General features: G+C 39.2%; 2 protein-coding genes across 2 annotated transcripts in view; one reads left to right on the top strand and one right to left on the bottom strand.

The window, feature by feature from the left end:
* Nucleotides 1–8,917, top strand: part of ACSM3 (acyl-CoA synthetase medium chain family member 3) — a 40,086-nt gene extending 31,169 nt beyond the window's left edge. Inside the window, exons 10-14 of the mRNA XM_004373310.2 lie at nt 3,927–4,028; nt 5,884–6,011; nt 6,104–6,203; nt 7,274–7,393; nt 8,386–8,917. Coding sequence (XP_004373367.1) covers nt 3,927–4,028; nt 5,884–6,011; nt 6,104–6,203; nt 7,274–7,393; nt 8,386–8,472 — 537 coding nt within the window. The 3' untranslated portion in view covers nt 8,473–8,917. The remainder of the gene's footprint in view (nt 1–3,926; nt 4,029–5,883; nt 6,012–6,103; nt 6,204–7,273; nt 7,394–8,385) is intronic.
* Nucleotides 8,918–9,484: 567 nt separating this feature from the next.
* Nucleotides 9,485–15,062, bottom strand: part of ERI2 (ERI1 exoribonuclease family member 2) — a 9,294-nt gene continuing 3,716 nt past the window's right edge. The window contains exons 5-9 of the mRNA XM_004373311.2: nt 14,144–14,300; nt 12,824–12,924; nt 12,474–12,555; nt 11,585–11,673; nt 9,485–11,192 (exon numbers count right to left, since the gene is read on the bottom strand). Of these exons, the coding sequence (XP_004373368.1) occupies nt 9,852–11,192; nt 11,585–11,673; nt 12,474–12,555; nt 12,824–12,924; nt 14,144–14,300 (1,770 nt within the window). The 3' untranslated portion in view covers nt 9,485–9,851. The remainder of the gene's footprint in view (nt 11,193–11,584; nt 11,674–12,473; nt 12,556–12,823; nt 12,925–14,143; nt 14,301–15,062) is intronic.

The following is a 15,062-nucleotide window of genomic DNA, read 5'->3' on the forward strand; positions in this document are numbered from 1 at the left end:
CATACAGGAAAATCACACAGTACCAGGAATCATGGCCTAGCCAAATTGATACACACATTTTTTGGGGGACATAATTCAAACCATGACAAGATATAAAAGAGAAAAGGGAGCAGAGAGACAGGGGGACCTCCTACCACCAAGAAAGCCAAACCAGAAGCAGAGCACGTCCTTTGGACACAAGGTCCCTGCACTGAGAAGCTCCTAGACCAAGGGGAGGACTGATGGCAAGGACCTTCCCTCAGAACTGACACAGAGAGAAAGCTTTTTCCTAGAGCTAGCATCCTGAATTTGGACTTCCAGCCTCCTAAACTGTGAGAGAATAAATTTCTCCTTGTTAAAGCCATCCACTTGTGGTATTTCTGTTATAGCAGCACTAGATAACTAAGATAGCACATAATAAGTGTCCATAAGACAGATGATGTTATTATTATTATTCACCTCTCCCTCACATTCTCTCCTTTGAAAAGCTTTCCTAAGAAGAGATGATAGGGGAACCCTGGTTACATTCTGTGACCAGGCTTAGCAATCATTCACTGGTTAATAGGCTGTCTTAGGTTGGAGAACAAAATGTTGATAATTAAGCATTATCATGTCTGCATTACAGGAAATCAAGTTGGCATTTCACACAGCTGTGTTCTTTTTTTTTAATCTTCCTGTTTATGACAATTCCTAAGGAGCCCTGGTGGAGCACTGGTTAAGCATTTGGCTCCGCTGCTAACAGAAAGGTTGGCCCTTCAAACCCATCAGCAGCTCCGTGGGAGAAAAGACCCAGGACCCAGTGATCTTTTTCTGTAAAGATCACAGCCTTGGAAACCCTATGGGGCAGTTCCACTCTGTCGAACTGACTCGATGATAGTGGGTTTTGGTCTGGATGGCAAGTCCCACAGGCATGGCTGTCAGGGTCTCATGGGCACAGCTGTACTCAGTGTGTTTCCAACTGCAATGTACCCCTACCAGTTCCCCACGAATTCAGCCCAGGGGTTTCCAGGAGTAGCTATCTCTGAATACAAAAATGGTGTGGCTGCGAGGGAAATAGTATTCTGCCGCATTCCCAATCAGCATAGCTACTTCATCTTTAACCCTTCCCCAAGGGCTTTTATTACTTGGCCTCTTATTAATTGGTTAAGAGCGTATTGCAATGACATTCTGGAATGTGGTGATGTGCTCCAGCCAGGGGGATATCAGATTCTTGCAACTTCAAAGCCCAAAGCTCTTAATTTTCATATTTAAAGATTTTTAGGGCCCTGGGAGCAATAAAGAGTGGAAGAGATTCTTCCAAGAGATAGAGTGTTTCTGTCTTCCCGTTTATTAAATAGTGTTGTTGTCGTTGTTAGATGCTGTTGAGTCGGTTCCGACTCATAGTGATCCTATGTACAACAGAGGTAAACACTGCCAGGTCCTGTGCCATCCTCACAATCATTTCTATGTTTGAGCCCATTTTTGCAGCCAATATGTCAATCCATCTCCTTGAAGGTCTTCCGCTTTTTCTCTGACCCTCTACCAAGCATGATGTACTTCTCCAGGGACTAATCCTTCCTAGTAACTTTTCCAAAATATGTGAGACGAAGTCTTGCCATCCTTGCTTCTAAGGAGCATTCTGGCTGTACTTCTTCAAGACAGATTTGTTCGTTCTTCTGGCAATATTCTTCACCAGCACCACAATTCAAAGGCATCAATTCTTCAGTCTTTCTTATTCGTTACCCAGCTTTTGCATGCATATGAGGTGACTGAAAACATCATGGCTTGGGTCAGGCGCACCTTAGTCCTTAAAGTGACATCTTTGCTTTTTAACATTTTTAAAGAGGTCTTTTGCAGCAGATTTGCCCAGTGCAATGTGTCATCTAATTTCTTGACTGCTGCTTGAAGAGTAGTCAGTGACAAGTGATTGGAATGTTTAACATATCTCCTTTCCGTCAATAATTTCTTAGTTGTTGCTTTTAGTTGCAGTCGAGTCAATTCCAACTCATGGTGACCTCACGTGTGCAGAGTGGAACTGCTCCATAGGGATTTCAAAGCTGTGACCTTTCGGAAGCAGATCACCTGGACTTACTTCCGAACCTTTTGGTTAGTAGTCCAGCGTTTACCATTTGTGCCACCCACAGACTCCTAATTCCTTGGTACTTGGAGCCAAACATTTCTTTAAAGGACTGGGTGGGAATTTATATTTTTTTGTTTGCAAGAGGTAAAAAGAAGTTTTTATAATTAGAATTCTTTTGCCTTTCAAGTTTCACATTCTGAGCATCAGCCCCTTGCCTGCTGGAAAGTGCCAGGCAAGTATTATACTCAAGTCTGGGTGGTGCAAACAGTTAAACGTTTGACTACTAACCAAAAGGTTGACAGTTCAAACCTACCCAGAGATGCCCTGAAGAAAGGCCTGATGATCTGCTTCTGAAAAGCCACGGCCTTGAAACTTTTATGGAGTGTAGTTCTACTCTGTCTTAACACATGGGGTTGCCATGAGTCAGAATCAACTCGATGGAAACTGCTTTTGGTTACACTCAAGCCACACTTCAGATTTAAAGGTACTTGGTGGATGTATAAAAAAGCAGAGCAGAGTTTGCTATTTAGAAGCATCTGAAAGTTATTTGGAGCAAAAATCCAGTATATAAAGTGAGCAAACAATGAACCCGGAAAATGCTAATTTGGATAAATACTTGTCATGTTTCAGGCACTATGGAGTTTAGGGTCCAATAGGAGAGACAGGGATGAGTTAAACACAGTGTGGTAAGAGTGACAAATGTTATGAAGGAAATAGAACAGGAGCTGGGAGTGTACAAGAGAGGACCCACAATAGACTGAGAGAAGGTCTCCTGGGGACTGTTTTAAACTTAGGGATGATGGTGGGGGGAAAGACCATTCTAGGCAAGTGGTCAAGCATGTGCAAATGCCCTGAATCAGGAAATAACTGCTTCCTGGAAGGATTCCACAAAGGAGTGTAAAGGTTAAAAGCATAAGATCTGGAGTGTGATAGCTGAGATGTGAATTTCAGCACAATCACTATCTTACTTAAACTCTCTGCACTTAAGTTTCCTCATCCATAAAATGGGCATAATAATAGTTCTAATCATACAGGAATGTTTTAATCCTATGGGGCAGGATTAAAAAAGAGAATACATGTGAAGTACTTAGAGCTTTAGCATTTACTACTTAGCATGTAATAAGTAGAGAGCCCTGGTGGTACAGTGGTTAAAGCTCTTGGCTGCTAACTGAAAGGTCTCTGTTTCAAACCCACTAGCTGCTCTGCGGGACAATGACGTGGCAGTCTGCTTCCATAAAGATCACATCCTTGGAAACCCTATGGGGGCAGTTCTACTCTGTTGTATAGGGTAGCTATGAGTCGGAATCTACTTGATGGCAGTGGATTATATAGTGAGTGCTTAGCATGCTAGCTACTATTCAGTACTACTGGGGACTTCTAGGGTTGGGAAGAGGGAAAGAGAGCAAGGTTTGGGCTTACCAAACATTGTCTCAACAGAGAATATTTCCTTTTTCCTGTTTACTTGAACTGGGCTTCTGAAGTACAGTTTTGTTCAACAGCTAAACAGAATTTCAAAAGCAATAAAAAAGATACCTATTTATTGAGAGGAAAACACAATCAAGATATATTACTGATAAAAGTAGGTTGCAAAACAATATATTATAAAGTGATTCTATTTTATCTCAAAGGGTATCACCAAAAATGTTAACTGTGATTATTGCTGGATGATAGAATTAAAGATAATTTTTATTCTTCTTTTATATTTTGGTAACCTGCATTTTATAATACTTTATGCACTAAGAATTTAAACAAATACATTTCTTTTAGGAGTTTAAATTATACTTAGAAATTTTTTGAAGTCTGTATTCTTAAAAGGCAAAAAATAAAAACATTTAAATGTAGCATTAAATAAAATTTCCTTTAAATAAACTGTTCTGTTTTATCCTAGATTTTAGATGCAAATGGCAATGTTCTACCTCCTGGACAAGAAGGAGATATTGGAATTCAAGTTCTACCTAATCGACCACTTGGCCTTTTTACTCGATATGTAGTAAGAGACTTATTAAATAATCTCTTATTTTACATTTATTTCTCAAAAGTGCTGGCAACTATCCTTATTTTCCACAAGATACACCTTGGATAGGTACTTGGCCCTTTCTTGAGAGATTCATTGTCCTGAATAGCAATCCTACAGACTGGGGATCTTGTACAGATGCTAATGAGCACTTGGTATTTTTAATGTCTCTTAAACTAGAGACATTGTAAATCGGAGTTCTGATAATCAAGAAATATCCAAATTCTATTCTAGATCACTTCCTGGGGGCAGATACTTACATAATAAGGCAGCCATATAATTTGTCCTTCAAACCAGGACACTTGAAAGGGTGAGCTATTAATAATTACATTGGCACCAAAGACATAAACCAAGACTGTCCTGGGTAAACCAGGATGTATGGTCACCATAGTCTATGGATAAGGAAAGGAAGCATTTTATTGTTGGTTGAGCCTATGTCTGAAGCTCCGATGCAGAGAACTCTCTGTGGAGAAGAAAATGTGGCCTAAGAAGCCTTTTCTCTTTCCCAAAGTGGATCCCAAAAGAGCCTCCTAACAGCTATAAAAGATAGGAAACTGAAGAAGCACTCAAATGCTTGCTAGAGAAGAGCAAGCTGGTCCACCTAAGCTAGGTCACTGCTCTAGGTCCACAAAGTCAAGAGGAAGGGAGCCCTGGAAAGAGACAGCCCTCTTACCGTCCATTGACCCACTCCACTATAAAACATAATCAGTATCCTGAAACCTGACTAACGATCTCTCTTCTTGGGAGGAGTGACACGAGGTTAGGGAAGGGGGCAGAGAGATTGTTTCTTTTATTAGAGGCCTTCAAAACTCCTAGGAGCCCTGGTGGTGCAGTGGTTAAAGTGCTCGGCTGCTAACGGAAAGGTTGCCTGTTCGAACCTACCAGCTGCTTTCATAAAGATCACAGCCTTGGAAACCCTATGGGGCAGTTCTACTCTGTCCTCTCGGGTCACTATTAGTTGGACTCGATGGCAACAGGTTTGGTTGGGTTTTTTTTTTTTTTAGGTCAAATCTCCTTAATGTTTGCAAGCATATTTTCATCTCAAATCAAGGTATACAAATTAGACCAAAGTTTATATCAATTTAACATAATGTCCAGGCTGTACTTGTCAGTAAACTTTCATAATATAACAATGCTTCATTTTTTTCTATGCCAAAGTTACAAAACCAACTCTCTGCTTTTGTGTAAAACAAAACACAAAAACAAAAATTATTAGATGTTGGTGCCTCCTTTTAACTCTGAGTATTCACTTCTCTCTTTTTCTGCCAGGGTTAGATATTAACCAATTAGCAAGACTTATGTCTCCTACTCCTCTGGGCTCTGAGCTCCTGTGGTACTTATTTTTTGATCCATCTGAGAAAATCCTCAGGATGGAGGCACGTCTAATCATTGTGATTGTAGTTTACCTTCCTTATGTTGGGCTAGCACCCTGCTGGGATTTCATCCCTATTTCACACTCTGGCTCCTCTTCATTCTGTTTTGTTGCCAGAGGCTTCTCAAAGGAGCCAAACTTTTCTTTTTCCTTGAGCATTTAAAAATCTAAATGAACTGTACATGTGAAGATTATTGAAATGGCCAACGATTTGGTATCTATACATTTACCACAAAAAAAAAAATGGACTAAAAAAATCCAACTGATTTTGGAAATAGGTAGTGGTGATGGTTGCACATGGTGAATGTAATTAATGCTATTGAATTGTCCACTTAAAAATGGTTAAAATGACAAAATTTGTGTTATATGTACCTCACCACAATAGAATTAATTAAAAACACAACTGAACAGAAGAGTCACATTCATAATAACATTAACAAAATGTTATTTGTTTTGCAGGATGATCCTGCAAAAACAGCTTCAACTCTACGAGGCAATTTCTATATCACTGGGGACAGGGGGTATATGGATGAAGATGGGTATTTCTGGTTTGTTGCAAGATCAGACGATGTCATATTATCCTCTGGGTAACCTTCCATCTCTGCACGTCTTTGTTAATGGATCATCGGCGTTCTGGAGTGAACCTGCTGCTCATCCTGCTGTATGCTTTATTTCCCAGTTACCGAATTGGACCATTTGAAGTAGAAAGTGCCCTGACTGAGCACCCTGCGGTTGAAGAATCAGCTGTTGTTAGCAGCCCAGACCCCATCAGAGGAGAGGTAGAACTGATTCCTCTTGACTTTGTAATTTGTTGGCAATCTAACACATACTTTTTAACTGTAGTTCATTGAAACGGAATTACCCACATGATTCATTCACTAAATATGCAAGTCAGATAGAAATTAATTTACTAAATATGCAAGTCAGAACTGCTAAAGATTAAGACCAGAAAATCTATACGAGAAAGAATTTGATTCCTTACCACACAGGCTAGGGCTAAGATGGTGTAAATGCCAACAACCAAGACTCACACTTGGATAGGTGACAGAGGTCAGGCTGAACGTCTGGAAGTGTACATAGTCCATGGTACAGCCAAGGAGGATACGGTGGCATTAGATATCATGATGAGAGCAAGGTCAGACACAGGTGCTGAGGCAGTCGGAAGCAGGCTGGGTAAGTAGGTAAGCAGAGGATTCAGGAAATAAGCTATGAGTAAGACAGGAGCTCTGAAAGCCCACTCTTACTGGTGCCAGCCACACGGCAGTTTGGGTTTAAAGGCACCATCTTAGTTTCTTAGTGCTCCCATAAGCAAAATACAAGTGGGTAGCTTTGAAGAACAGATACTTATTTTCTCATAGTTCAAGATGTGGCAAACCCAGTGTCAAGGGTGTTTATAAGGGCCATACTATCGGGGCGGGGGGAGGACACAGACCTAGAAGCTAGCCTGTATTGGGCTGAGTTGTTACCCAAGGGGCTTTGCTTAGTGCACTGCCAAATTTCCAAGAGGAAGCTTTATTGAAGGAGATAAAAGATGAGGCAATATGTCAAGAGCAGAGATAATCATAAACAGGTCAGAAAGTAGACTTCAAGATGTAGTTAGGTGAGAGGGTTCAAGAGTTAGATCACAAACAAAGCAAGGGTTTCAGAAGCTCTCCTGTATCAAGTACAGACAAGAAGGTGTAGGGGTCAACTGGCTGACTTAAGATCACAGAGCTGGGACCAAATCCCATTAAACCTTCTGGCCCACCCTACCAGGCACTTAGATTCCCAGTTGGAGAAAGCAAACAAGACACATTAAACCATAAAAATATACAACTTATTCTCCTGGTGTTTCAAATATTTATTTTAGGTAGTAAAGGCTTTTATTGTTCTGAAACCTGATTACAAGTCACGTGACAAAGAACAATTAAAAAAGGAGATTCAAGAGCATGTAAAAAAAATGACAGCACCTTACAAATATCCCAGAAAGGTAGGTATTTCTAATTATGATGAATATTTGTTCAGTGTACTGGGAAAATTTCAGCCATTTTTTGTTTAATTGTTGTGGCAGGGTTCAAGGCTGCCCTCAAAAGACACAGACCACATGCTCTACTAGTGCATGAGATAACACCTTACTCACAAGAGACAGAGCGAGATCAGCTTCAATTCTGGGCACTGGTCTCCCACAGCCAGCGAGTCAACCCTCGTGGCCAGTGCAGGGCAGATGTTACATGTGCACCCCTCTTGTGCCGCAGCTGGGGGAGATCCCATCCCCTCCCTACCAGGAACAGATATAGAAGTGGGGTTGGCCAGGTGCCATATGGTTCCCACACATGAGCAAGAGGCAGAGAAAGTTATTTGTGTGCCCAGAACAGGGAGGAAGCTTTCTCTGATCAGAAGGGACTGGGAAAGAGTGAGACCCAATTTTCAGGCTCTTTAGAGAATGTCTGGGCCCAAGGCCTCTACTTGGGCAACACAGGTGGGAAACGTAGAGGCAGACCACTCCCCTGATATTAATGAACATTCTCCTCAAAAATGCTATACTAAATGTTCCAAACTGAACTAATGACATATGGTGAAGAATCAGAATCTCTGAGATTAAAATGAAACCCTTAACCTAATTTGTTGGGTCATTTGGTTCACTGAACTTATAGTAAATAATAGAAACCAAGAAAAATCTCCTCAGCAATACCCCTTTCCCTTTTTGGTTATTACCAAAAATTCACCCTAATAGGTGTCCTAATCCTCTCATCTAGAATTCATAGACCCAGAAAGCAAACCCGCTGCCATTGAGTCTATTCTGACTCATAGAGATCCTACAGGAGTAGCTCGTGGATTTGAACTGCTGACCTTTTTTGGTTAGCAGTCGAAAACTTAACCACTGCACCACCAGAGCTTCACAGAATTCATATTAGAACTATCTAAATCAACTTTATCAAAAGATAAATTCTGGGCTAATTTTTTTCCCCTTGATACCAACAGGTAGAATTTGTTCAAGAGTTGCCAAAGACTGTCAATGGGAAGATAAAAAGAAATGAACTGAGAAAAAAAGAATGGAAAACAATTTAAAGTCATTCATTCCATTAATTATCACAGTATCTATAAAACAAAGATTTTGTAAAACCCACAACATTATGGAAGGTGATCAAAAACTGGCAGTATGCTTATAACCTGTTGATTTAAAATATCTTGTGGTTATGACATCAGAGACTGAATTTTGAAATAAAATATTTTGTTTAAATGCCCTGTATTAGTGTCATTTTCCTTATAGTTTAGTAATATAAAAAGAATACCATCAATTGCTGAAGAATTAAAAAATGTATAGTATAGAAGCATTGTCTGAACCAAATCTTTGTACTGTTGGTTTTTAAATCTTAGTTGGATAATTCTTCCAATATACTGATTTACAAATCAGAACCAATCTTCAAGCCTTATAATAAAACTAAACAATTTATAAAAATTTTTAGAAAAAGAAAAAAATCAGGCAAAAGATTAACATAATCCTTAAAGTACCAGTGTGTACCTGAAAACAGAGTAGGGATTTTTATTAGTCATTTTTATTCAAATAGTTTAAAAGTACTTTAAAATTTATTTCAAGGTCTGACTATCAAAGGATACCATATACCATTGTTTCTTACTATATGTAACCTAATAAATACAGTTTACAAAAATTTTATTTGTGGTTTTCAAGACATTAAAATTTCCTCAAATGTTAACATATAAAAATATAACTAAAATAGTGTAAAACAAAACCAAAACCAAGTCCATTTCCATCGAGTTGACCCCGACTCATAGCAACCCTTTAGGACATAGTAGAACTGCCCCATAGGGTTTCCAAGGAGTGGCTGGTGGATTGGAACTGCCCACCTTTTGGTTAGGAGCTGAGCTCTTAACCATTGTACCACCAGGGCTCCTGAAATAGTGTAAAACATTATCAAAACCAAAAACCGAACCTGCTGCCATCGAGTAATTCTGACTCACAGAGATCCTACAAGACAGAGAACTGCCTCACAGAACTGGTTTCCAAGGCTGTAATCTTTATAGAAGCATACTGCCACATCTTTTTCCCACGGAGCAACTGGTAGGGTCAAACTGCTGACCTTTTGGTTAGCAGCTCAGAGCTTAACCACTGTACCACCAGGGCTCCTTAAGACATTATCAGAATACTCAAAATGCTTGGGAATTTAAGGATCAATCAGAGTTCATACATGAACAAACAAAAGGCAAATGGAAGACAGAACTGGCAGATAAAATTAGAAGTCCATGAAATTTATTTTTTCTTTATTTTTAGTTTGTGTGTATGTGTGTTTTAATAGTCTCAATGTGGTCTACAAAGCTCAGCTATGTCTTCTCAGTTCTTGTAACTTGTAGCCCTATGCGCTTTTTATGTTTACATTAAAAAAAATCACATTAAAGTAAAAACTGTATTTAGATATAAAGAGAGTTTATCAACTCCTCATTGAAGGTCTCAGTTTCAAAGAATTTTTAGTAGAAAAATTTACATTTCTGTCAGAAATATGGCTTGTTTTTAGAGAACTAAAAGGGAGTCCCCCAGGGGAATGAGACTGAACCGTATTGTTGGCTCTCTCCTTCTGAAGTGTCTGTTCCCACTTGAAATAACCACACTGTTTTCTGTTTTCTTGGTATTTTCCAATAGGACAACAATAGAAGACTCTTCCATGGTTTGGTCCATTATTAGAAACAACAAGTCTCTTAGATCTTCGTCCACACTTGCATAAAGGAGGTGTCATTTTCCCACTCTTCCAACGCTCTTGTAGGTTAACTGTAGAAGTTAACACAGAGGGGAGAATCTTCTGGGAGGTACTTTTCACTGGGGAGCAATCAGATGATGTAGGCTTTTCTTCATGGATAGTGAAGGTCTGTTTTTTGACTAGGGGGAAAGCTGGGGGACTGGATGGCTTCCTTTTAGTACTGCCTAAAAGAGGATGTTTCCCCAAAATTGAAGAATGAGACATATTGGCATTAACACTGTTGAAGGTACTTGATTTGGGTTCAGGTAACTTAAAGGCAGAAACATTTGAAACTGGGTCTTTGACTTTCTTTACGTTGTAAATAGTAGTATGAGGGCTCTTGTACACAACAGACTTGGAGGTCTCAGATTTTTGAGGCATTTCCTCTGTACCTCCAAAATTTTCACGACCAAGCATTTCAGGTTCTTTTAAAACCATTAATCCCTCCTCAGAATTAAATGAAGTATCTAAGTTTGAGTCACTAATGGGAAGTATACAATCTATATTTTGCTTAGGCTGAGATGCTGGCAGTAAAGCTACATCCTCCCAATCAGCCAACATAGGTAAACAGTCAAGAGCAGAATTCGTTTCCATATCAGAAACATGATTAACAGAAGAAATGGTAGTAGAAACAAGTACCAACCCTGAACCAACTGTTGAAGAGTCAGATTTAGTATTAAATGCAAGGTGTCCATTTTTTATTTGCTTCTGCATGTCGACAGGTGAATTTAAGCTGGGAGATTGCAACTGCCCCAGAGAAGTATAGGACTTACTAGTGAAAACAGATAAACAGCTTTTGACATTGTGAAGACCTGCTTTCACATCGCTCTCTAGTTGTAACTGATCTTGCTGGACCTTTACGGAAGAATTCACACAAGCCGATCTCATCTGAATTTTTTCATTGGAATTTGTCGTAATCTTAGGCTCCTTATCATACATACTGGGAACCTGGAGGCTACTGTTGCAGTCAGAAGTTTCTTCAACCTGATTTGTATTCAAATTTCTGGCCAACATGTTGGGATTCCTCTTAGTGGACACCTGTGATTCCACAGACAAATCCAATAGCTTTGGTTTATAATTTCTTCAGTATACATTATAAGACAAAAGAGAAAAATGTCACTGATTGATTTCTAAATGACTTGTTGTTATGTGCCATTGAGTAGATTCCGACTAATAGCAACCCCATGTGACAGAGTAGAACTGCCCCATAGAGTTTTCTTGGCTGTAATCTTTATGGAAGCAGATTGCCAGGTCTTTCTCCTGTGGAGCTGTTGGGTGGATCTGAACCACCAATCTTTCGGTTAGCAGCCAAGTCCTTAACGATTGCACTGCCATGTATAAATGACCACATGTGAAATCTACATTTCAGTGAGCCTATGATGACTTCTGGGGTTTGAGATGACGGAATAAAGAGGCAAGATACCACTAACCTTATTCAACGATCTAGTGATTTTCATTAAGCAACCATCCCTGATCATTTTCCAAGCAAGATGGGCAGTATTCCGAGAATCATCCAACCCTGAGGAAACAGATATTAAACACTGAACTTGGTAGTACTAACATAAAGAAATACACAAAGAAAAAAACCAACTACCACTTATATGGACATTAGAGTCCCTAGGTGGTGTAATGGTTAACATGCTCAGCTGCTAATCAACAGGTTGGAGGTTGCAGTCCACCAGGAGGTGCCTTGGAAGAAAAGCCTGGTGATCTACTTCCCAAAAAATCAGCCATTGAAAACCCTATGGAGCACAGTTCTACTCTGACACACATGGGGTCACCATGAGTTGGAATCGACTCTACAGCAATTGGTGGTGGTGATGCATGGAAATTAGGGCACACTGTTAATTTTATGATCTACTAATTTTAACCAGGTAAGCTGGTGTTGTGGCAGCATCATCACTGTAGGAAGAGGTCTCCCACATTTACTGAGGAAATAAAAAATTTGCTAGGCAGTCCACAAAATGTGACTAACATTCTGTAGGGACCAAAATTTGTGAGTAATCTACTAGTTTTATCACTTTTTTCAGTAGTCCACTGTGTTATTTGGGCATTTGTTTAAATTTTATTTGATTCAGCTAATTCTTTTCATTCTTTTTAGCAACTAGAAAGGCACTGGATGGCGGTCTTTATAATAGTTTATGAATGTAGTAATTTCAATGTCTTACAAACAATTGAATTGTAGGATTAGGAGCTTTTTTTAGGCTGAAAGATATTCTTTACTAATGATATTATAAAATAAATGGGATCCACATTAAATATTTTATAAAAATAGAATACTCTTATGACTTACATAATTAATTTTCAATTTATACTAACCACAGTGCTCTCGTCCTGAAAATTCTATTCCCACTTCCTGCAAGGCACCACTTAGTCCCTTTGGTTTTCTCCTATAGAAAAGCTAAGAAAATAAAAGAAGATATATCTAAAAAACCAATTACTGTTAGAAAAGCAACGTATTAACCATTTTTCATGATTTTCAGTTCTATTAAATTTGAAATGTACTTATTATTGTTGTTGTTTTCAAAGACTTATAAAGAAATATATTTATGTGAATATTTAAAAAGAAAACATTTTATTTGTAGAAACTCATAACCACGTGTGGGGAGAAAGCTTAATCATTTTTCAATAGATGGAAAGTGAACATGCCCCCATCTTTTGACCCTTACCTTATAAGTTGCTCTGAGATCAATCCAAGAATTTAAGAACACAGGTTTTAACAGCTGTTTTCTTTTACACTCATACTCCAGGCAAACCCCCAAGTCCCAGTCTGCATAAAGTACATAAAAAGAGAACAAAGTCCATGGTGCCAGAGCTTTTTACTTATGCCATCATCATTTATAAATTTATAAATAAAATGTTGGAAGATGATATAAAATAAAATAATAAGATTTTATTGTTCTGCTAATATCTAGTAAGTATTCACTTTACATAACTTACTACTAAGAAATTAGGTTGGTGACAATGTTTCCACATGATTTCTTAAGCACTCCAGTAAACTACACTGAATATTTCAGAAAGAAGGGGAAGATATCAAATTACAAGGCCTATATGGAGAAGGAGGGAGCCCTGGTGGTGCAGTGGTTAAGCGTTTGGCTGCTAACCAAAAGGTCAGCAGTTCTAATCCACTAGCCGCTCCTTGGAAATCTTATGGGGCAGTTCTACTCAGTCCTATAGGGTCACTATGAGTCGGAATCAACTCAATGGCAATGGGTATATGGAGAAGGAGCCCCGGTGGCACAGTGGTTAAAGCACTTGGCTGCTAATCAAAAGGTCAGCAGTTTGAACCCACCAGCCGCTCCCCCCGAGAAAGATGTGGCAGTCTGCTTCCATAAAGATTTACAGACTTGGAAGCCCTATGGGGCAGTTCTACTCTGTCCTATAAGTTCACTGTTGAGTTGGAATCAACTTGATGACAGTGGGTTTATATGGAGAAGGTTATCTACTTTCAACGTTCTAGGAAAATATTTACGTAATTGAGAAACCAAACATTTTCTAGCAAATTAAAACAAAATATGACTACGAATACTATGCGATCAATGGCACAACATTCTTATCAATGACGATTAATGGTAATGCTATATAGTGGTCATACAAAAGGCCTACTTCAAATCCCCCTCTTCTCTTTTTATGTCTATATTGGTAAGCCTTAAGGTACAAAAGCAAAGGATGTAAGCTAAATGAGAACACTTTCTATTCAAGGTTGTAACAAATAGCACGGTAACAGTTTTTACTTAATCACATTTACCTGGAATCAGAAGAACAAAAAGAATCATCTAGAAAGATTCTTAAAGTTAAGGCTTAAATTTTTAGGGTATCCCAGAATGGTAAGTTAAAAAATATTAATGAATTTACTTTTCTTAGTTAACATCTGCTAGGCACTTGTATTTCTTTTCCTGGCCCAGGAAGTTAACAAGTATAATTCTTACTGGAAATAAAGAATTAGGTGCTACCCATTTACGAAGGATAGGCATAACTTATTTTTTTACCTGACCAAGTAACAAAGGCACATAATTTTACTTCGGAACTAGAAGGATCCAAGACCCCAGCAGCAAAAAAAATCTTCTTCTGTTGCTGAATCTTATGAATCCATTTACAGAACTGCGATAAGCAAATCTTCAGCGGGACCCCTTCATCAACTTGAACCTAAATAGAAAGTTACAAAATCTGAATTCAACAATCAAATTCCATAATTTTTTTTAAATTTTACTTTAGAAGAAGGTTTACAGAACAAACTAGCTTCTTATTAAATAGTTAGTACACATATTGCTTTGTAACACTGGCTACCAACCCCACCAACATGCCAACACTCTCCCCTTCTCAAACCTGGGTTCCCTGTAACCAGCTTTCCTGTCCCCTCCTGCCTTCTCGTCCTTGCCCCTGGGCTGGTGTGCCCCTTTAGTCTCATTTTGTTTTACTGGGCTGTCTAATCTTTGCCTGAAGGGTGAACCTCAGGAGTCACTTCATTACTGAGCTACAAGGGTATCCGAGGGCCATACTCTAGAGGTTTCTTCAGTCTCTGTCAGGCCAGTAAGTCTGGTCTGTTTTTGTGAGTTAGAATTTTGTTCTACATTTTTCTCCAGCTCTGTCTGGGACCCTCTATTGTGATCCCTGTCAGAGCAGTCAGTGGTTGCAGCCAGGCACCATCTAGTTGTGCTGGACTCAGTCTGGTGGAGGCTGTGGTAGTTGTGGTCCATTAGTTCTTTGGACTAATTTTTCCCTTGTGTCTATGGTTTGCTTCATTTTCCCTTGCTCCAGACGGGGTGAGACCAGTGGAGTATCTTAGATGGCTGCTCACAAGCTTTTAAGACCCCAGACGCTATTCACCAAGGTAGAATGTAGAACATTTTCTTTATAAACTATGTTATGCCAATTGAGCTAGATGTTCCCCGAGACCATGGTCCCCAC

The sequence above is a fragment of the Trichechus manatus genome, unplaced genomic scaffold (assembly GCF_000243295.1).
Source record: "Trichechus manatus latirostris isolate Lorelei unplaced genomic scaffold, TriManLat1.0 scaffold00024, whole genome shotgun sequence".
NCBI classification, from domain to species: domain Eukaryota; kingdom Metazoa; phylum Chordata; class Mammalia; order Sirenia; family Trichechidae; genus Trichechus; species Trichechus manatus.